At 36.3% G+C, this 25,020-nt stretch overlaps 1 protein-coding gene across 1 annotated transcript; it reads right to left on the bottom strand.

Annotated features, from left to right (window-relative positions):
• Nucleotides 1–296: 296 nt before the first annotated feature.
• LOC307134139 (CKLF-like MARVEL transmembrane domain-containing protein 8) lies at nt 297–7,004 on the bottom strand. Its single transcript, XM_079829649.1, has 4 exons — nt 6,625–7,004; nt 1,545–1,712; nt 906–1,022; nt 297–703 (listed from the first exon to the last, which is right to left on the bottom strand). Exons 1-4 carry the CDS (start codon nt 6,766–6,768, stop codon nt 623–625), a joined length of 510 nt encoding a protein of 169 aa, XP_079685775.1. The 5' UTR covers nt 6,769–7,004; the 3' UTR covers nt 297–622.
• Nucleotides 7,005–25,020: the final 18,016 nt, after the last annotated feature.

Genomic DNA, 25,020 nt, shown 5'->3' with positions numbered 1-25,020 from the left:
ATTTGAGATCATGAAACTCAACAACAAGGTAATGACAAAATAGATGAGCTCAATATGTATCTCATTACATTCTTATAGTGAATGCATATTTGACAAGCACTGTTTGTGGTTTGTATGGATGCACTTTTGTGAACTTTATTTAAACTTATAAAAGTTAAATGACTTTGATCCTATTTCAAAGGACAAATGTAATGACAACAGCTTGGATGCTTCTTGAAATACAATGAGGCTCTCATAAAAAACATGAGGTTTTTCAACATAGATCATGTAAATAAGAATCAACATCCACGCAGGTGAAACATTAAATGTCTATTTATTCACAACCAGTCAATAAGCCTGATAATTACTCCATTCAATAAAGTTACAATAATGTAAGTATATCCATATGAATTATGAAAAACATCTCTTGTGCATTAGACAAATCTGTATTTGGATTTTGATTACAAATGATTGCAAATGCATACAGAGCAAAAGGTTAATTTCTTTATTTTTTTTAATAAAAAAGACATTCATCAATATAAAATAGGCTATTTTTCAAGTTTAGTCCATTTCTGAACAATATAAGGATGGGCCACATATATATATATATGATTAAAAACTACAATCTACCCATCCTCACACTTTATTCATCTCCTCTGTGCCAGGATTTGTAACTGAAGAACGCACTAACAGCGTAACTCAGAGATACTAGGAATGCGAAAAACTAGAACAGAAAAAAAGAGGCAAGTGTTAAAAAGGAGATAAAAACATGTATTTCACAGAATCAAGAATGTAACCACAATGTAACCAGACTACTGAAAACTAGTTAACCACTTATATAGCCTACAGTATATTCCCCTCAATGTTATGTTGGTTACAGCCTTGGCTTGCACTCAATTATCTAACTACTTCAAAATGATTATTACCGTTGATGCTGCCCAGCAGTTGAAATCATGACCTTTAACCCCCTGATTGACCAACGCTGCCTCAACAAAAGCAGCTGAAGTGTACAATAAAGCCGCACTGCAGTTAAAAATGAGAACCTAAGAGAGCAGGGACGGAACTACAATTATTTGAGACAATTAGCACAACATGTTTCTGTAAAACCCGTAAAGGGATAGTTCACCTTAAATACAAATTTTAGAATCATTTCCTCACCCTCAAGTTGTTCCTGTATGATTCTGCTGAACACAAAAGAGAATATTTTATATGGGATATGCGTTACAAATCAGTTGTGGGGCACCATTGAAAAAAAAAAATACTATAGAAGTCAATGGTGCCCCACAACTGTTTGGTTACAAACATTTTTCTAAATATCTTCCTTTATGTTCAGCAGAGCAAAGATATTTATACAGGTTTGCAACAACTTGAGGACGATTAAATGATGACAGAATTTTCATTTTTGGGTGAACTGTTTATTTAAGCTATGTTGTTTTTGGAGGTCATTGAAATAATTGACTTTAGACTTGTTTTTTTAAATCCAAATGTAGTACTATTTCCACATACCACTGTTGCATACTTTTTTATTTAATCCCAGCTTTATAACGTTATAGAAGTGCACCCACCACTTTAGTCCAAGGAATGTGTCGGATTCTTCCATTGGCCAGGTTGATGATGAAGAGGAAGAGGGTGAGAAGCCAATAGAAGACAGTCACAAACATCACCCATCCAAATGGGGAAAAGTGGAAATACTCTGTACTTGCAATCAGTGCCCATACCAGCAGGCCCAAAATCTGAAGAATAGAAGAATTCCTGTTGCTTTAAATTACTTAATCCTCTGGAAAACCTAAATAGAGATGCTGTGGGCCAGTGGGTCTCAACCTTTTTAAACCCCCCAGTATCCATAACTGTATTTAATTCCAGTCATTTGTGATTTACTGGATAAGGATCAAGGCTAAGTATATATATATATATATTTTTTTTTAAAGAAAGATCTTAAAAAGAAAGTTGTTTAGGAGGTTACAGTTTTTCTAAATCGATTTGGTACATTTCTCCAAACTCAGGTAACAGCTCTCAAAACAGTTAACACAGTGATCAGTACACTTTGTAATTGTCCTAAACAGATAGTAAATTCTCCTTCATTTCATACAAATCACAAATCAAAAGCATAATTTTCTCAAAACACTGTGCACAAAAATAAAAAAATTTATCACAGCAGTTCATACAGCCAACCAAATCTTTAATATATCAGGAAAAACATTTGTAACTTTTTCATTGTTCTTCACAAAAATCACAAGCATTTTTGTACCATTTTCAAAACACAACAAACAAAACTCTGTGAATTGTAAAATAGTCAGTTACACACCTTGTGGCTTCTATTAATGCCAAATCGTTATCTGATGAGTTAGTAATCCACTCAACACAGAAAAAGCCAATTTCCTAATTGTTCACACAGCTGTCTTACGTAATTACAACAACTACAAAAGGGGAAGAGAAGAAGAACAAAGAAGACAAATGAGGAGATACAGTAAGACAAAAAAAGGAAGTATGAGCAGTGGAAACAGAAGAGGTTTAAGAGTGAGAGGTGGTGGCCAGGGTAGAGGGAGAAGAGGAAGAGGAGATAGAGAAAGAGAAAGAAGAGCTGAAGATGTAGGAGGAAGAGCGAGAAGAGCTGAGGATGTAGGAAGAGGAGAAGAGATTGAAGAGCTGGATAGATTGGAGGGCAATGGTATAGTGGAAAGAGAAAATATGAGAAGAGGTGGACAGGGAGGAAGAGGAGGGCAAAGAGGAAGAGGAGGCCAAGGTGTAAGAGGAGGGAGGAGAGGTAGAATGAGGGAAGGGTACATGCGTGTTTCAAATGAAATCAGAGCCACTCTTATTGACCATGTCATAAATCATGGTCTCTCACTGAGAGAAGCTGGCCAGAGAGTTCAGCCCAATATAAACAGATCCACAGTGGCTTCAATTATCTGCACATTTCAGAGGGAAAACCGGTAAGTAACTATATCATTCTACTTTTACAATGAGAGTCCATGTAGTCTTGTTTGACATAGGTCTAGATCTCTACAGTAAATGTTCCTGCCTGTCCAAACCTTTTTCAGAATTGAAGTTAGAGAACATTCAGGTGGACGAACAAGACTTTTTTCAGTTGAACAAGAGCATGCCATTGTTGACATGGTGGTCCGGAAAAACTCCCTCCGCCTCAAAGAAATTCAGCAAAGAATAACACAGGACAATCAACTGTTCCACAATATCCACCAATGCAGTCTCTCCACAACTGACCGTGTTCTAAGAAGAAATGCTATCTGAATGAAGCAAGTATACAAAGTGCCCTTTGAGAGGAACTCCGTTAGAGTAAAGGAGTTGCGATTCCAGTTTGTTCAAGTAAGTGCAACCCAATTATTGCAATTTTACTGTCAACTCAAAGATATATATTTTCCTGAATTTTAAGTATGTGTCCATAAACTATTCCATGCTACTATATGTGAAAAGATTTAGGCATGTCTATGTATTCTGCTGCTTCAAAGTGTGAACTCAAACTTCAGCAACAATTTCACAGTAGTATTGACTGCAATCAATGCCATTACTGTAAAACACAAATTTACTATATTTTACCTTGTGTTCTTTTTACTCTAGAGAATCTTAGAGTTGGATAGCGGTGCAACTCATTATGAGTACCTGTATATTGATGAAGCAGGCTTCAATCTTCCAAAAAAAAAGGAGAAGAGGGAGAAATGTGATTGGCCATCGTGCTACAGTCAATGTCCCTGGACAACGAGGAGGCAACATCACTCTCTGTGCAGCAATTTCTACAACTGGTGTTGTGGCACACAATGCTGACTTGGGACCATACAACACAGAAAGGCTCCAACATTTTTTAAACCTCCTCAATGAAATCCTCTTTCCGCAGGGTGATCAGGAGCAAATGGTGCGGAATTTTGTAGTTGTTTGGGACAATGTCCAATTCCACCATTCAGCACTAGTGCGAGTGGTTTGAGAATCACCCACAATTCAGGCTGGTGTTTCTTCCACCATATTCTCCTTTCCTGAATCCAATTGAGGAATTCTTCTCCTCTTGGAGATGGAAAGTACATGATCGCAACCCTTACAACCAAGTAAGTCCTGTGGAGATATTGGGGCACAAGCATGTCAAGGATGGATACAGCATTCAAGGCGTTTTTTCCCACGATGCATGACTCTTGAAAATATTTTCTGTGATGTTGATGAAATTCTCTGGCCAGATGTAATTGAGAGGCATGATCAATAAAATAATTGATTCAATGAATGCAGTACATTTATCACTTTATTTTTTTATTTACTTATGTACTTATTTGCATTATATATATATATAGGCTATATATATATATACACATGTGTGTGGTGACAACTTATTGTTATACACCTGAACTCCTCATTAAAGAACTTAATGAAAAACATGCATTTTCATTTATTTCTTTGTGTATCTTCAGCTGAATTTGTTATAAAATCAACAGAGAACACACTTTTAGTTTTGATATTAATATTGAATTTTAATAAATGCATTACTAGAATAAAATGCTGTGTTTCATTGTGCAGTGAATACTTAACGGTTTCGCCAGCATAAGAGTGTGTTTAGTTTGCTGTGTTAACTGTTTTGAGAGCTGTTACCTGAGTTTGGAGAAATGTACCAAAACGATTGAGAAAAACTGTAATAAAAATGAGAAATGTCTTGATTTTAGTTGCTATCTCAATTGGTAGTTTCTATATAGATGAACAGAAATACAAATAAGTAAAAAAATACATGGGGGAAAAAACCTTAACGGAAAGTTACATCAATAAAGTGTCAGCTTTACATATTAAAAACAATTTTTTTTTATTTGCTAACAAGATATTTGATGAGCTGTGGCGAACCTATATTAAATTTAAAAGTTTACTTTTATACATAAAAACAGAGTCCTCTACTTTTTCAAAACTGCACTGTAAACCTGAATAAATTGGCAAAACTAAAAAAAAAATAAGTTGCCTCAATTTTTTTAAGTTCAGAAATGTAAAGTAAGCAGAACGTGCAGATTTTTATTTTGTAATCATACATTTCAATTGCTCTGAACTTGAAATATTAGCTAATTCATACATTTAACTTAAATCATGTAATCTCACATTTTTAATGGTGGAAACTTGACTTTTACTAGCTAATTCAATAAATGCTACCTTGCTAGTTGGTTAAATAATGATTTGGTACATTAGCATAGCATAGCACTTGCTGAATGAGGACAGAAATATAAAACATTTAACATACTGTAAATCTGTTCTTAAACTAAGCATGCTCCACTTGTCACCATGATGGTAACCCTACAAACAAAAAACAAAACAAAAAACATAATAGAAGCTCTTCTAAACTAGCATAACAAAACATTAAATACTGAATCTACAACAAAAATACTGATTCTCCCACTTAATGTTAATATTGCACAAAAAACATAAACATGCTGGGAAATAGAAATCCCAGCCCAGTTTCAGTTAAATTTAATTTAGTCTAAATTAAAATAAAAACAATGAAACAATTCAGTTTACTTAAAATGTGTCAGTTTTGAGAACTCAAAAGAAAAAGAACGTTCTAAATACTCATACAAGTTAATTTGTTTGAACTAATTTGTTTATGTTGAGTTGGCTCTACTCAAATTAATTAATTATTTTGAGTGTTAGGATTTACATTGTGGGTTATTAGGTCATTGAATTAAACCAGCCATTTGCACAATCCATTTAAATATAGCTCTATCACTATCTCACTTCCTCTGCAACACAGCCTTATCTTACCTGCATTGAGACAGAAAGAGGAACATTCACACTGAACACAATGACACACACAAACGCACACAAGCACAAGCACAAGCACACACACACACACACACACACACACACACACACACACACACACACACACACACACACACACACACACACACACACACACACACACACACACACACACACACACACACACACACACACACAAATTAGTTTAGAACAATGAAAAAAAGGGGGAAAATTAGCTGTAGGTTTGGCTTCTCATTAAGGATCACTTAGCCTCACAAAATCTCTCCATAAAAGTTGTTATAGGGGTCGCGAGGAATATGCATATGCAAGGCTATGGCCTAGTTACATACAAAGTAGGTGTCAGTATCTTTAAAAAACAAAACATAATACAAAGACCGAATATTCACGCATGCAGTGTAGGCTAGAAGCCCCACAACTAGTTCCTCCTGAATGCAAAGGTAGCCGTGTTAACTGTGCACTTCTGCCTTTAATGAATCGTGATATGGGGATAATCTAAAATCAACACGAATCCAGATGTTGACAACCGAATTCATGAATGAATTACACCGTGAAAATAACAACGTTTAACATATTCCAATTTCTTAAACCACAAACAACTTTGAATCGACGGCTTATGATAACTGCTGCATAACTTCATCTTGGAGAGGAGAATAGCCTACATTCGGTTGCTTAGCAACCACGCCGTCCAGCGCACGTAATGGCTCCTCACAAAGCTCTATTCTGCTCGAGCAGATTCCAGTGGAAAAGCAAAAGGAAAGATAACAGAACAGAACAAACAGTAGAAAAGCTTCCTTTACCACTAACAAAAATTATTTAGTACAAGCCTGTTGGATTTGTTCATCAACTGCCCGTTTCAGTCGAGTTTAAAAAGCCGAAGTAAAGTTTACTCACAACTTCAACAAGGATGAGGTACTTAGGCACGCTCAGCATGGACTCTTTGTCGTACCACGGGGTCCCTGTGCTCGAATTCCCGCATTCCAGGTATGGACTGCTCGAGGTTGTTATTACAGGTCGAGAGTTTGGATGCTCCGCCATGAATGCGACCCAAAATCTTTCTGCTCCAATCCAAAAAAGTTTTTCTTCTTCTGCGTACAAATACGTGGATACGAGCCAAAGTCGCGTCTCATCCGATAAATTTGTAGTCTGCTTATTTAATACCAGTACCAGGCACAGAGGATGGCGAGTCCATACTTTTCATAAATAGTAACGTTAGCTCCAATGAAAACCAAAACAATTTTGTTTGCATACTGAGGTTGCAGCAGAAAAGACTCCTCCCACCGACCACCCCCATCTGTAACAACCACCGTTGGCTTCCTCCAGAAATACACCTGACCAGGTTAGATATTGCATTTCCTGAATGAAATTGCCTACCAGAGCGTTCAAGGCAGCAAAAAGAACAAAGTCACTATTTTGATGAAATTATCCATTGGTAAAGAGAAAGGGGTTATCCTTTGCCGATGCCATTAAAAATAAAATATTTTATGTCATAATGGATGAATTCCACGCGTACAAAAGTGTCTCATAATATAAGGGTTTCCACTAGATGGAGCCACAGTCAAAGCTCAGTCACAACTCGACTGCCAAATGAATAGGCTAACCATAAGTAGGCTAATCATAAGTAAAAAAAAAATTATTGTTTTAGAGAATCTAAAATGTATGGTGCATAAAAAGGCAATTTTAAAGGCAATGTAGGCTATGCATAGCCTACTATATAAGCATACTACACTACCTTTCGAAAGTTGAAGGTCAGTATGATTTTTTGTAATAGCCTACTTTTTTGGGGAAATTAATACTTTTATTTAGCAAAGATGCATTTAATTGAAAACACAACCCACGCGTAGCGGCACAGACAGCCTTCTTCAGGGTGTGCTTCCCAAACAAACAATTTCCCCTTTTGTGTGCACTAATTAGAAACACCTGAGTAACATGGTAAATTACCACATGAATCATGCCAAAACAAACCACTAGGTGGCAGGCTGTAATGTTCACATGCAAAAGAAAGAAAGAAAGAAAGAAAGAAAGAAAGAAAGAAAGAAAGAAAGAAAGAAAGAAAGAAAGAAAGAAAGAAAGAAAGAAAGAAAGAAAGAAAGAAAGAAAATGTGCGTTCCGTTCGACCGTAAGTGGACTGCGAAGTGGACTTCAGAGGGTATTCCGCCATCTTAAGTGAGATTCCAATCCAAAGGGAGCGAACATGTTCAGTCCGAAGGGTAGGCCTACTGCGAACGGCGCAGGGAAGAAGGGAACATCGATACATCACTTCACAGGAAGTGGAGAGTGAAAATCACCCAAATGTCTTTGCGCGTCGCATGCATCACCTGTCTGAACGGTCTGAACTAATTAATGATGGAGCAGAGCCGTTGGTTGGAATAGTTTTTAAACAGCTCTGCGATTAAGGAGTTTACATATGCATTTGAATATTCATAGTTATTATACAAACTAGAGTATTTATGAATGGTTATGGCAATAACTGTTACATTTGTATATTATATTTTATGAATATGTAAACAAATTAAAAGTGTTGAGAAGCACTGAGGGCTGTCATGTTTTATATTTCACTTTATTTACCTCAGGAATGTTTACTGTGCAGCTGCACTTGGGAAAGAAAGTGAATGAGATGAGACCGCTACAAAGACCATTAAGAATAGCCTACAAACATAGTTAACCAAATCAAAGTATTTTCATATTGAATGACAGGTGCAGCTTCAAATCTGTTCATAGTCAATACAGGTTATAAGTAAACTAATAAAACTAATGGACAATGTTTTGATTAGGCCTAGCCTATGTTTTAGATAGCCTATAGCCTACGGTGTGTTTTGTAAATGTAGGCTATATGCTTATTATATGGTTTTCAATTTGAAAGTAAAGTAAATTACAATATTAATTTATGTCAAAATCTGCACCCGTCGTTGCCTTTCTTTGATGACGTTGCAGGCCGGGCGTTCCAAATGAGCGATTATTGTCAGCGAAGTCCACTTCAGCTGATATACCGTGCTCAGGGAGTAGGGAGCAGTGAACAGTGCGTAGGGACCCTGTCGAATGGAATGTACCCAAAAATAAAGAACAACAATCCACTAGGTGGACATCCGTCGTGATGATGCTGAAAATTCAGCTTTGTCATTACAGCAATTAATTATTATACATTTCAAAATATATTAAATAGAAAACAGTTATTTCTCACAATATCAATGTTTTTACCGTATTTTGATCAAGTAATGCAGCCTTTGTGAGACTTATTTAAAAAAAGAGAGAAAATCTTACTGACCCCAAACCTTTGAACGATGGTCTTTGTAATGTATTATAATAGATAAGTATAATGATAATAATATACTATTGCTTTCATGGCTTTGATGCTTTCAATGCAATTAAAAAAAAAATATGTTCAGAGCTGTTTTAGGGTTGCTCTTAGGTTGGTCTCTAAACAATGAGAAAAATGCAAATCTAGTAAAATGAGATCCTTTTGTGTTTAGTCGCTTGTAAACTCCCTCAATTAAACTACCAAATCTTATTTTACTGTAAAATATGGACCCAATAAATGGACATGGTTCTATGCACAATATTAACAGCTCTGTTCAAACATTAGTTTCTCTGTGCATATATGCAGTTTTAATGATTGACATCATTTTCAGAAAATATCTCTTCTCTCTCTTCTCTACTGTCACATATAAATGATTAATCCATTAATGCTCAGATTCATAACCCATATTATTCTGACACACATTCATTAATCAGTCAAATACTTTGTGCATGTGACATTTGTTGTATCAAATTTAATATTCCTTTTTTGTGCGCTCTTCGCTGCCTTAAAGGCAGATTAATGAGAAGAAGTCTAATTGGCTGAAATTGGATTGATAAGTAGCTGCTGCAAATTTGCATAGAGAAAGTTATGAATTTTAATCTGTTTTTTCTTTTTCTTTTTTCTTTAAGTGGATGTGTGTGATGGAGCTGCTGCTGAATGCTCATTTAATAGAGGGGGGGGGGGGGGGGGGGGTCAGCTCAGCAGATAGATGCAGGAAAGGGAATGCGTGTGGAAGACATGAGAGAAATAGTACAGAGTAAAGAGAAAAAGTTAGGAGATTAATGTTTATTAGCCGTATTTCTGGTTTATAGGCTTCTGTACCAAAACATTCACAGATGAAACCAATTTATACAAAGCAAGTGGGCGCATGGATGACGTTAGCAAGGACTGCATTGATATTTTTCACTCCATGAAGAGCTCTATACATCCGTGACTAAAGAACACCAAAGGAATAGTTAAAACAACTAAAAGTCATGTGCGGTGTGCAGTATGCCTGTGTCTGTGTGAGGTTACCCACATAAAACAGAGAGTCATGTCCTTACAGGCCCCTCTCCCACCTGTGCTCAGACAACAAAGAAAAAAAGGATTTAAAGAAAAAGATTTAGCGTCTTTGAGTGAATCTGAGAGTAAGAAAATCACTCTTTCTCTGTGACATAGAATAGAGAGAGTCTAAACACAAACATGTCTAAACACACTCTCCCTATGTGAAACATATTGCACAGAAGGCCCTTAATGAAAGAATAAATACATCAGAACTGCTCTAGACAGAGTGTTGCATTCAAAGCTGAAGAAAGAATAAAAGCTGGACTGATTACTACCCTTGCGGAAAGAAAATATATTTCCCTACACTCTAAAAAAAATGGTGCTATATAGCACTAAAAGTGGTTCTTGTCCCGTAATCATAGGGTAACCTCTTTAAGTGCTGTATAGCACCAATCTTGGTGCTTCAGTGGTTCTTCAGCGGTTCTCCAGCAGTTCTTTGGCTGAGGTGCTATATAGCACCGCTACCATATACAGAACATGTTAAGATATGGTGCTATATGTAGCACCAAAAGTGGTTCCCCTATCATTATGACCAAGAACCACTTTTAGTGCCATATAGCACCATTTTTTTAGAGTGTATTTTTTTCTTCATTTCTAAATATTTGATATGTATCAATATATAGATATACATGGTCAATGCATATATTGCAGTACACTGAAAAATATAAGCACTAGTTTCCCATATATGGAAATGTATTATGTAATATATCGCATTATATTTTGCAGTATATTTCCATACATTTTTGTTCCGTAAGGGTAATTACTGCATTAAGGTCATACTTGATGTTAGCAAGCTCAATAATGAATTCTTAAAGGGATAGTTCACCCGAAAATGAAAATTAGCCCATGATTTACTCACCCTCAAGTCATCCTAGGTGCATATGACATTCTTCTTTCAGACAAATAAAATTATAATCCAAGCATTATAATAGCAATTGCTCTGTTTTTGAAGTCCATAAAAAATGCATCTGTCCGTAGAATAACGTGCTCCACGCTGCTCTGGGGTGTTACAGTTTTTCTCAGTCGCTTTGGTACATTTCTCAGATCAGAATTGAAATTCTCAAAACTACCTGTTCAATTCTCACATCTTTGTGTCACTTGTGCACATCAAAAAAGCAGTTTCTCATTTCTTTGAACAAGTGGCAAATGCTTGTGTACATCCATGCAAATGATTATGTACAATTTTCAGCTGTTTCCTATATAATCAGTTGCTTATGTCATGTTGATCAAAATGTATTATATTGGGTCTCTGTTGAATAGTCACACCCCCCAAAACATTTAGGCATTAGTTCATAGCATAAGTCTTTACATGCAAAATGGTTGAACAAGTTGTCATAATATGTCAAGCATATTTCTATACATTTCCATTAGACGTTCATATTTCTACTTTTGTTTTTCAGTTTTTTTTCCTTTGTGCTATGCAGTGCTGTCTTTTTCTCTCTGTATCGCAATGACATGGTCTGTCAACAAATTACAGTTCAAACAGTAAAAGCGTAAATGTGAATCTTGTCCAGTCTCTTACAATCAAACTCACACATACACTAAGGTATAACCAACAATTTACAATAATTGTCATCAAAACTTTAGCCATAGTTTACATCAGAACATCCGTCCAGAGTACAGTTATATTGACAATATGACTAAGCAATTTGACTGTCTTATCCGTACACAATGACACAAGGACTTGTTATTCTGATGGCACTGACATGTTCATTGACACAGATATTTACTTTTGAGAGATGAACTAAGGATTTTGAGCAAGAGACTGGCTTTTGCAGGTAATCCATGGTGTTTTGCTATTTGTACGAATTGTTTTGAGAAATGCACTTACTGTTTTGCAAATGTCGAGGATGATTCGAGAAATGTACCAAAGCGACTGAGAAAAACTGTAATAAAGGCCTTCTGAAGCGAATCGATGCGTTTGTGTAAGAAAAATATCCATATTTAAATCTTTATAAAGTAAAGTTTCAGCCTTCCGTATTCAATTTATGGGAAAACAGTTGAAAGTGCCGCTGCCAATCGAAAGACAAACGCTACCAGGTACGCTCGTCATGACGTCACGTACGCATCTTGAATTGCGAGATGGCACTTTCAACACTTTTCCACGGAAGGCGATTGGCTGGAACTTTACTTGATAAAGTTTTAAATATGGATATTATTATCCATATTATATCGATTTGCTTCAGAAGGCCTTTATTAACACCCCAGAGCCGCGTGGAGCATGTTATTCGACAGACAGATGCATTTTTTATGGCCTTCAAAAACAGAGCAACTATTACTGCTATAATAATGCTTGGATTAGCCTGGACTTTTTAAATATAACTCTTTGATTGTATTCGTCTGAAAGAAGAATGTCATATACACCTAGGATGACTCGAGGGTGAGTAAATCATGGGCTAATTTTCATTTTTGGGTCAACTATCCCTTTAAGTAGCTTCAAAAAAGATTCATAAAAACAACTAAATTGTCATGACGGGCTGTAGTGAGCGTACGACTACAGAGAGTCCAAAACAAAACACACTTTATTAAAGAACAGAGGAGATCACAGAATTAATAGTTGTAGATAAACAACCAAATCAGCATACGAGAACCGACAAGGGAAGGAACTAAACAGGGAGTATATATGGCAAATGTAAAGAAACTAAGGTGATAATCTTAAATAAATAACCGTAGAAACAAATGAGGACATAAAAAGTAACCACGGAAACCGACACTAAACTGAGAGTGGAAACAGGAATGAAAGGAAACTTTCGGGAAAATTTCAAAATAAAAGACAACATAACAGAATCTAACCATAACATCAATGGCTGCGTTTAAGTCCACTTTTTTTTAGACACAGGCTGCGTCCGAAATCGCATGCTCTCTTGTGTAAGTACTTATTTTGAATAAGTCATTACTTCACAACCACTGAAAAAGTATGTTCTATAGGAAAGTGCCCAAGCAACATTGGTCAAAATAGTTGCCCAGATTACATTCATACTACACACATTCACACTAGTGTGAATGTGTGTAGTATGAATGTAATCTGGGCTGTGTTTAACTCCATTTGTAAGGTGATGATACACAGGGGAACTATTTTGAGCAATGTTGCTTGGGCACTTTCCCATTGAGAATGGGCAACCAATTTCTATCTGGATACTTTAGATCGGTTGTTGGCCTTGTGTGGTTGCCTGTTGATGGCAACATTGCTCAAAAAATTCCCCCGTGTATCATCACCTTAAGACTCGCAAACTTCCCTAAGCACGTCCCCTCGGAGGGATCCCCACCGCCATTTTGAAGTGTATTCAACTTCGTCAAGTGGACTTAGGAAGTTTATTTGGACAGACCCTCGACCCCTGAATTTGACAGAGGGAGCGATATGTACACTTCAGGCAGATCCATAGACCACAATGCAACATGATTGTGATGTCACAGCAGATCATGCTTAATTTATCCCGACCCCACGTAACTCTAGTGTATGATATTGGTGTTATTTTGACATAGGCCTATATCCTTATAAAACCTTACTGTACTTAGCTGACTGTTATAGTTGTTTCCGTTTGTGTAATATTTTAATATTTTCTGCAACAGCCCAAGCATACAGGCCTATATGGTGCGTAAAGCAAATTCATAAGGAAAATAAATGTATAAATAATAAATCAGCTCCATTGCAGATTCCCAGTGATCAAGGGCTTAGGGCGTTCCATTTAAACACATTGCAAGGGTTTCGTCAGGGCACTCTTGCAACATAAGCAATGACGTATATCTGAGAGAGCGAGATGGGGGGAAGTTAGCGAGGGAAGGGCATAAAAAACTCACACACAGCCCATACTATGAGATAACAGTATTTATGCTGCTTTGGAAGCTTCTGCACCAAATTTAGGGGTACATGGTGCTACAGCTTCCATGAGAATCATTTTTTTTTATTGAAAATTGATGGGAAAAATAATTATTGTAAAACGAAATGGTAAAGAACTTTGCTTTGATTAAAAATCATGTAAATATGAAGGCAGCTAGAGGGTAATATTGGATAAAAGGCCCCCTGGGGCACAATAATAATTAACGTAGCTATATATAAAATGTGTTTCCATATGCAAACACTTCTGATATAATAACATTCAAGTACTTAATCAACATATGTCAAGCTTTGATAGGCTCAAAACCTTTTAATCTAAGAGTGAAATATAATGTTACAGTGACCAAAAAAAAAGTATATATTGGGGTTATAGGATATGTGAGCAGATAAGAGACAGAGAAAAAAGACAAAGAACATAGGAAGAAAAAAAAAATAAAGACATTTTCCAATTCTCTTCATTTGACAAGTGAGTAGTGAGGGATTGTTTTACTGTGTGTCAAATAAATTAAATACATATTCACACTACTGCACCAAAACTCTGTCTCATTAATCCCTGGAAGAAATATTTGATAACACAATTCATTTGTAAATAGGATTAATCCATATTTAATCTGTGTTGAAGTTGTTGGTGTGGTGTGGGAGTTGTGTGTTTGTGGGTGAATGTGCGACTGGGGTTGCTCTTCATCAGTCATATCACTGTATAGCTGCTGTCATTTCTGTTTATCATTGACTTTGACAAATTCAAAGGAGGAGGCAAGGAGAGATGATGCACACACGTACACATACACACTCCTGCATATACAAAAACATTTTATACGTGTACATTGCAACCTTTCATGAAGGGTAGGATACAACTAGAGGTTTGATTCAACTAGATCCATGGCAAAATATGGCTCTTTTAAAAAATAAAATGTATTGAGTTATAAAGCCAAATGATATGCGTGACATGCTTCTGACACATTGAGCCATGGTGCCACCTAGGTAATGAAGGTTCAAGTCAGGCTGTCTCTACTGTCCAATCACCCCCTGGATTACATTAATAATGAAGTATATATCATTTTAATCCACAATTAATGTATGAAGCTGCTCTTAAAAATATATGAATAATTCATGCAACTTCATGCAAGTCATGTAACTTAAAGGATTAGTTCACTTTTAAATGAAAATGACCCCATGATTTACTCACCCTCAATCCATCCTAGGTGTAAATGGCTTTCTTCTCTCTGATGAACACAATCAGAGTTATATTAATAAATATCCTGACGCTTCTAAGCTTAATAATGGCATGATGGGTCCATTGAGTTGGAAGCGAATCGATGGGGTTTTATAAGAAAAATATCCATATTTAACACGTTATAAAGTAAAAATATCTAGCTTCCGCCAGACCACCTTCCATATTCAACTTACAGAATGACATATCTCTAGAACATAGCGTAAGCGTTTTGAACGCAGAGTCTGGGGGAAACTAGATATTTTACTTCTTACATTTTTAAATATGGATATTTCACTTACAAAACCCCATCGATTTGTTTCAGAAGGCCTTTATTAATCCCCCGGAGTCGTGTGGAGTATGTTTATAATGGATGGATGCACTTTTTTGAGCTTAATGGAACTGTCAATGCCATTATAAAACTTGGAAGCATCAATATATTCATTAATATAACTCAAATTGTGTTCATCTGAAAGAAGAAAGTCATATACACCTAGGATGGCTTGAGGGTGAGTAAATCAATGGGTCATTTACATTTTAAAGAGAACTGATCCTTTAAGTGTGACTTAAAAAAAATCACCCCCTACTTAAAAAATGAAGTTTACATAATATTGAATCCATAATGGATGTATTTACAGTGTCCCAAAATATTTAGCCTCTAAAGTCACTTTTTAAAATAGTTGTGAATAGTTAAATACATGATTTAAATGTGACTGAAGTGTAAGTTAAATAATTAAATGAATAAACATTGAATTCCTAGAAAATCAATATGACTCAATGTTACTGATATTCAGAGACACATATTCATAAACTGTCCTGCCTTTTAAAGAAATCTTTCTATAGTGTTTCCCCTGTGTGTTTTTATGGCCTCTAGAAGTCAACGACATTGAGTCCAGTGGCAAACTTTATTACCACTGTCTAGTGTGTGTGGGAGAGAGAGTCTCTTGGGGTACCAGAGATCCCAGTGGCCCTCATTATCTGCCTATTTGGTGTCACTAGTGGTCAAGCATAAATATGTATTGAAAGATCAATGTTTGTGAGTGTGTGGGTGTAGGGGTGTGTTTGCTCAGTCCCAACATCACTGCTGGGCCTTTATGCTCATCGAGACACAGGCCAGACTCTGTTTACTTCAAAGAGACCCTTGTTCACAGCAGATAATTATATCTATTAGTGTCATATTCATTTACAAAAACCCATTACAGTCTAAACACTCTCTCGAGCCACAAACAAGAGCCACAGACCCACACTACAAATTACGTTATTCCTTCATGATGAACATTAATTTGACTTTCTTAGTGCACAAATCGTATTAAGGTGCACATGTTTTCATTCAGGATCAAAGAAATTACTTTCGTATGGGAGCACACTTTAAAAAATAACATATTTATTAAAGCCTTCTGTTGATTTCAGCATTAGTTGCATCTTTCTTTCAATCTATAAATGGCTCCATCTTGGTTTTTTTTTTTAAATAACTTGCTCAATTGAGAGCCTAACCAACCGTATTTCCCTTGGGAGAGATGGAGAAGGCAGAAAGAAAGAAAGAAAGAAAGAAAAGGAGCAGGAAACGGATAAGATGCAGTGAACTGTGTCTTTCTGGGCCCCATGTAAAGTCTTCTGGGAGCTGGAGGGAGTGTCTGGTCATCAAAAAGGGGCGTGGCTTCATCCAACCATCAAAAAGATCTCCAATCCCCTGGGCCAAGGCCCCCTGTCCAATTCATTCGTGGAGCTGTCAGTCAAATGAATCACCTCACTTTCAAACGCTGAAGAGCAGCATGTCTGTTGCCAATTAAATGATGGACTCTTTCTTCAAGTACAACATATACATAAATGCAGCTGGTCCACAAAAGGGTCATTCATTAGTCTACTTTTCCTGTCCTCTGGGATTTTAGAGTTGTCGAACTTCATAGCCTGGGGCCATATTCAATGAGGTTATTGAATTTTAGATTTATTTATTTTTTTTATCCACTGATTATGCAATAAATCAGGAGGGAAAACCAGAAAGAAGAGAAGAACTAAATTAATCTAGATGGAAGGTCTGAAACTTTTACAGTCATTTATGTAAGTACCTGCTCTATATGATGTAGTTTCAGACTGACAAATGCAAAGTTAAAGTTTTAAATAAGGATATTTTTCTTACAAAACCCCATCGAAACCCAAAGCCATTATTAACCCCCTGGAGTTGTATGGATTACTTTTATAATGGATGAATGCACTTTTTTTGGCTTCAAATATAGGGCTTCTGCCATTATAATGCTTGGATTAGCCAAGACATTTTTAAATATAACTCCAATTGTATTCTTCTGAAAGAAGAATGTCATATACACCTGGATAAATCCTGGGGTAATTTTCCGTTTAATTTAACTGCGCTATTAAAGCAATATCGCACTCGTAATCTGATTTGGAATGGGTTATTTTAGCTTGAGCCATATGCAATGCTATAGCAACCACCCAGGACACCCCAAGAACACCTTAGGGACCATGACTTTATATGACTTTAGATGCAGCAGGATTTTTGTTTAATTTATGCATGTCAAACAAGCTCAAAGCAGACTTGAAATACTCCATGTATGTTAAGGTGTGTGTTACTCATGCAGATTACTTCATGTAGGATTGTAAATTGAGCTTTCATTAGCAATAGAGATTTCACTGGAGACTGAGGATTGTCATTCACAATGATCTCTGCTGTGAGAAACATACATTGTCTTTGCTCTCTCACACAGACACACACACCCATAACGGAGCTGCTTATTAGAGCAGATAGGGGAGTCTGGGAGGTCATCAGGTCAAGAGATCATACATAGGTCACCGTGTTTGATTTCCCTGTGCACTGTCATGGATTGGGGGGTGTGTGGCCTACGTTAAACCTGCCTCTGGCACCAAGACTGAAAATCACTCCTAGCAAAGCATGATTGACACTGCCACTGCCTCCAGCCTAGTGTGAGGGTTGTGAAGGTCATATATACAGTATGTTTCAGAGAATCAATGCGCGCACACACACACATGACGCTGGAGGCAAAAATGCATCAGGAATCTGAACATCAATTACATAATAAGGAATCTGCATATTTGCATACTTGATTAAGTCTTATGCGATAGCTGTGAAATATATGATCTAAGATGCAATAAACCGGTCCATTCTTTATCTGGGAAAAATCCTCTTTGTGCTACTGTACACCAAAGACAGGTGAAATTCTAGTATCACTTCTCTGAGGACCCCTTCAGCTGTCTAACTGCAACTTGCCCCCATTTTCTTTTCCTTCATTTCAGTGCAACAAAGAGTCTACTTAACAGATAATTACAGCCCAAAGCTCAGAGAGATTAAGAGACACTGGGAGAAAGAAAGAGAGAGTATCAACTGAAATTGAGTTCAGATTTTTCCAGTGACTTCAATCTATTTTTGATCAAGACTTTATATATTTCCTTATCAGATCATTATTATATGCTTTACTTGATTTTACTGATTAAAAGTTGTTTCTTCATAGCTCAGATTTAATTGAGTGCTCCAGCATGCCTCGTATTTGTCTCACTCATCCTAAAATTCCTTATAGAATAATTAAATGGACAGAAATAAAACACAAAAACAAATCAGCAACACAATTGCAAACTATTGCAGCTATTTTCGTTGTGCGATTCATTAGCTGCTGTAGGTAAATGAAAAACAGTTCAGTAAAAAGTAAAAGTATTTGCACTACAAACCATTGTTTTAATGATTATGATAATAAATTAAAATATGATAGCCGATACCAGTTTGTAATATAAAGAAGCATAACAGATTGCTTTTGTACAGCTAAAATAACTGGAAGCGAATGACACCAGAAGCCTTGCACATTCAAATTACGTTAAAAGAAGGTGGATACAGTTAACACAATTAACCAGATTTTATCCTATATTTATAATATCAGAAATATTCAAGTTTGAATCCAAATGAATCATAATCTCTAACTCTTTTATCACAGACTTTAGTGTGTTGACAAATGTAAACACAGTTTGAGTGATTGTTGAGATCTCTTCTGGTCCTCCAGAGGTACATTTGAGATTAAGTCTTTCTTCTCAAATCTTAGAAGCACAAGTCTTAATTTGCTTTCAACTTTATATTTAATCTCATTACTGTCTGAGAGAAACAGCTGAGATATTACATTAATTAACAACATTATACAGTACTCCTCATATGATCTCCCTAGCTCTCTTTGCACATTTAATGAAGCTTCTCTCCTATCACTCTTAACTAAACCGCTTGTACATTAGCAGAAACTCAGCATATCATGGTTTATCTCTCAGTTCATCTCTTTTATCTGAGTAAAAAGCAGGCTTTCATCTTCCTGTTTCAAGTGTGTGTCTGTCCCCACCCAGCCTCTCCGCTCAACCAAAAGACACCTGCACACGTGTGCACGGATGTGCGTGATTGTGAGAGTGGCTATAAGTGCCTTTCCTGCCATAAACCCCTGGTTGCCAGGCAACAGGCCCCTTGCTCTTGTAAGAGAGGCTGAATAAGCATGTCTATCGGTGTGTGTGTGTGTGTGTGTGTGTGTGTGTGTGTGTGTGTGTGTGTGTGTGTGTGTGTATGTGTGTATGGGGCTTCCCAACATTTTACTTAAACTGCAAAGAAATAGTGAATCAGCCAGCGCTGATTGTTACGTCAGATAATCACTCATGACAGCCCAGTTGTATCTTGATGATTGTTAGAAAATACTTTTTGATGGGTGTATTAGAGTTTTACTAAGAGAGTATCTTTTTGATTAAACAATATTTTGTGGTGATAATGCCAGTGCAAAACTGGCTGGCACAAGATGGGTTCCAGGGTATTACTATGTGGTTGTTAGGGTGTTCTGGGAGGTTGCTAGGTGGTTACTTACTGGCCCAAGTAAAAAACAACAACTATCATCATGATCCCTAAATATGGCTTAAGCCGTGTACACACTATGATTTTATAATTGTCTTTATACCATAGTCTGTCTGAATACTCGAATCTGATTGGCTGGAAGGTGTGCAATAAAACCTATTTAATGTTTTATGTATATTTATATTTAATGCACAGGTAGTTCAAAGTCACCGTTTTATATTACAGTTTTTCTCAATTGCTAAAACACTAAACCCTATTGTCTGAACCAAATGCTCAGTTGCCTGAACCCACTGATTGAATCAATCACTCTTTTGGCAAAACCATAAGCACTTTTCGCCTGTTTAGACACAACTTGCCAACACATTTTCATTGTGATGCACCCGTGCTGCATAATGGTGAGCACAGGTGACAAAAGTCAAACACAATTAAAGCACAGATGTCACTACTTGAACACAACAACTCAAAATTGATCACACTTGTGGCTAATGATGTGAGGGAACATATACAGTAAGCCAGTTCAGAGAGCACTGGTTTGTGAGGCCCTACAATGGATAGAAATCTGAGAGGACGAGTTTGTGTGAGAGGAGGTCAAGGTGGTCAGCGAAGACAAAGAACAGTAATATCTGATGAAATCAGAGCTACTGTAATTGACCATGTTCTTGTCCATGGTATGAGCATGAGGGAGGCTGGACAAAGGGTACAACCAAACATCAGTAGATTCACTGTGTCCACCATAATCCGAAGATTTAGAGAAGAGAACAGGTAATTACCTTTTTTTGACATTATAGTACAGTATGTAAATGTTGACAGCAATTACTGTATGACATACTATATACTGTACCACAGTATACTGTAAGTAAATATGTTTCTGTACATCACTGTACCAATATACTGTAGTATTGTATTGGAGGGTTGGTCTAACTGTTCGTAGGCCAAGTATTCCATGTATATTTTTGTACTTTATTTTCACATGGGCTTACTGTATGTGGCAAATGCATAAGATTTTTGTCTTTTTGTACAAGTGCTAAATGAACAGTTTTTTTTGTTTTGCAACATGCATTTAGCCTACAGTGAACAATAAACATTTATTTCTCCAGCTTCATGTCCTGAGCATTGTGTTTTCTATTTTTCTACGTAGTGTTTAGTGACTGTTCAGTAGTGTTTTTAATTTTGATTGACGCGGGGCACGATTTGACAACATAGTTCAGTTTTGAGCACAGATTGAATTGTTTTGAGGTGAAAGTTTGGTTTTGAAAGAAGAGTCTGAGGTTTTGTGAATGTGGCTTGAAAATTGGGTTTTGTGTTCACAGTTTAGAGAAAAGGAGAGCAGCTTTCAAGAAATTTGTCTTAGCAATCGAGAAAAACTGTAATGTGCGGTTTTTATTGAAGCACACACTAATATGTCACACTAATATGACTGGTGTTCAGTGAGTGCAGTAGCTGCTGAGGAGTACTCTGATTGAAGTATTGTTATACCTGATTCAAGGTTATTGTTTCCTGTTGTTTTTGTTTTGTTTTGCACTTGTGAGCACCCTGCATCTTACTGGCTTGGGCGTAATGAAAAAAAACAAAAAATAAAACTGGCATTTAACGTCCTCCAGTCATTGTTTGAAGAACACTAGATGGTTTCCCTAGAAACCTTGACAGGCATAGAGACTTATCAAAGTTGTCCCGCGACTTTTAGTAATAAAATAGCTTCGATACTGAATCACTTCATTATATTTCTCAGCAACGAAGGGGTTACATTGCTTTTTTTTTAATAGAAATTAAACTCATAGCTTCATTGTTGATGGACAGAGAGGTCAATTCAGGCAAATGACAATGGTATAAGCGGGATAACCCATGACTAGCTGTGCATTAAACAATTTTAATGCACATGGAGGCAAAGATGTGGTTTGTTGTTGCCTCCCGGTTTTGCTCTACAACGTACACTGCACACACTCACACCCCAAGCTGTCTTATCTAGTTACTTATTCAAAACTTTTCAAAAAGTTAAAAAAAAAGAACATTACTGCTTCAAAATTTGTTTTTCACTATGCACTGTAAAAACCAACGAGTTATGCTAACTCATTTCAATTGAGGAAACCGATTGCCTCAATTTAAGTTTAGAAACCAAGAGTTATGGGTATTGTTTTAGTGAACTTATTTCATTTTAGTTCACAAAAAGAATATTTCCTAACATACAATTAAACTCCATTCATATATGTTATGTTTCTGAAACGTCGCTATCATTTTTAAAACCACTTTTAAAATAAATTACCTCTATCTCTACTCTCTTTACCTGCTAGCTATAGCACACATGTACCCTCATACCCCTAAACCCTCATTTGCTATTCCTTACATTAGTCCACTAATATAGTTCACTTGAAGGAATGAATGAAAACGAATGTGTGAAGTCGGACAGCCATTGAGTGTACATCGGCTGTACACTTGTTATTGTGGTGCAATGTGAGATTCAATGAGTGGACTCAATAACGTCCACTATGGTTGTGGACACCACTACAAATGGCTGTCCCCTCAAATAGTGCCCTATTTAAGGGTATAGGGGGCGATTTCGGATTCAAGTACAATTACTACTTTTATTTTTCTATTAAGTGAAATTAACTCAAATAATTGCATAAATTTGACTGGTTTTACAGTGTGGGTATGTGTAATTACATAAATTGAAAAAAATAAATAAATTATAAAACCCCATTGTAAAATCTCGAAAGAACTAGTAGCAAATTAGTCTTCCGGGTTCTGTTGTCTACTTGCACCACTCAACTGTCGTCAGGTTCTGTGCTCTTTTTGATTTGACGGTTGTCGTAAGAAAAGAGCCACACTGCAGGACTGTGCCTCAAAACTCCTGACACTGCCAGAATTTCATCTGAGGTAAAATTTGATCACAATAGTCATTAATCGGCTGTCAGCAAACATGTTTAACTAGAGATCAATTCAAGATTTTGTCCTAGGATCAGAGGAATCTATCAGGATTCACAAAATTTGTCTTAGATGGCCAAATCATGGCCAAAATCGAACAGTGTAAACCCGGTTTAGGTCTCTCCTTCAAAATGGCAGTCTATAAGATTTTTGACCATATTATTGTCCAATAGGTTCTTTTTTAAATCTTTGTATTACTTATAGGTAACAGCACATCTGTACATAAGCTGTAAAATTTAGTATCATCTCTGTAGTCCAAACAGGCTTCAGACAAAAATGACCAGAAAGCCATTTAATGAATTAAATATTTAGTTGACAAATGACAGAATCGGATTGTCACGGATGGATGATGAAGGTGAGACATAGAGGATTTTAAAATGCAGTGTGAACTTTATTAAACAAAAACAAGGGAGTATATTCCAACATAACAATAGTCCAACACAAGAGAAAGGCAACATAACAGTGCCAATGAACACAAACAACACTGAGGAAATTAAACAGAGGGCATTATATCCACATGAACTAATGATTGTCAGGTGTGAGAAATCAATCAAACAATGACTAAACCATTACAACCAAGGACAAGCGGGAACACAGGAAACAAAGACAAACAAAGACAAAAAAACTAAAAGTCCTTGAAAATTAAACCAAAACACTGATAAAACGTGACAGTGATCTGATAAAAGCCTCAATCCTAAGGTACACATCGTGACGGTTGACGGTGTCGTTTGAAATTGGGTCCTCAAGTATCCAGGACACCAAACGAGCCAATTGGGTCTCAAAGAAATGTTAATGGGTACTCTTTTCAGTGCATGATTACAATTCCTACAAAATCAAGTTAAATGTTGTTTGAACTATGTTATAATGACATTGTGTCCCAAATGACATACTATACACTATGCACTTAAACTACATTCTTTGTACTCTACTGTCTAGTATATGTTTGCTTCTACATAATTAAAGCTGCAACCCTTAATTGTCCAACATTCCACACTTCTTTTTTCCCAGTTAAATAAACTTATTGTTGGAATTTACAGTGTGTATACACTATTCTCACTATTCTCACAATTTTTGCTACAAAATGGCATAGAATAGTGCTAAACTATGTGAATTGAGAAGCTGTTTTAGTCAGCTTATGTACTGATTAGCCTGATAGCTTAGTTTAGCTAACATTTTACACTTTACCCTATACAGGTATTCACAGCATTCTTTGTGAAAATGTCCAAATATTTCAGTTATTAAAATAATTTACTACGTTTATTAATTCAAAGAAATTAAATTGTTTAATTTGCTTTATTGGACTTTGTATATATATATTAGGGATGCAACAATACAGTTAGTCCATGGTTCAATACATACCTCGGTTTTTTTAACCACGGTTTTTGGTTCGGTTCAGTTCGGTTCGGTTCTGATGGCTTGTCACATCAGTTTTTTGGTATTCTTTTCTCTGTATTCAACAGAAGAAATGAATACAGGTTTGTAACAACATTAGAGTGAGTAAATAATGACATAATTTTAGAGGTGAACTGTCTCTTGTCTCACGACCCTGTCATCGGTTCACCACTGTTTCTTCCTTGGATCACTTTTGATCGATACTGACCACTGCAGACCGGGAACACCCCACAAGAGCTGCCGCAATTTGGCCCTTGTTAAACTCACCCAAATCCATACACTCAATAAATAAACACAAAACGAAAATAAAAGTGGCGGCCCCTCATGGACGACTGCCGCACACACATAAACAAAACACAATGTAAAATAGTCCAGGCTTTTATGCTTCCGAAGCTTGCCCCGTTCTCACAGCCTGTGTTGCGAGAAACTGAGTCCTTAAAAACAGGTCTTCATCACATTATATATATATATATATATATATATATATATATACACAGGTGCTGGTCATATAATTAGATTATTATCAAAAAGTTGATTTATGTCACTAATTCCATTCAAAAAGTGAAACTTGTATATTATATTAATTCATTACACACAGACTGTTATATTTCAAATGTTTATTTATTTTAATTTTGATGATTATAACTGACAACCAAGGGAAATCCCAAATTCAGTATCTCAGAAAATTAGAATATTACTTAAGACCAATACAAAGAAAGGATTTTTAGAAATCTTGGTCAACTGAAAAGTAT

This window comes from Gobio gobio (genome assembly GCF_949357685.1).
Source record: "Gobio gobio genome assembly, chromosome: 11".
NCBI classification, from domain to species: domain Eukaryota; kingdom Metazoa; phylum Chordata; class Actinopteri; order Cypriniformes; family Gobionidae; genus Gobio; species Gobio gobio.
The sequence above is the reverse complement of the archived record's forward strand: the minus strand, read 5'-3'. Positions and strand labels throughout refer to the sequence as shown.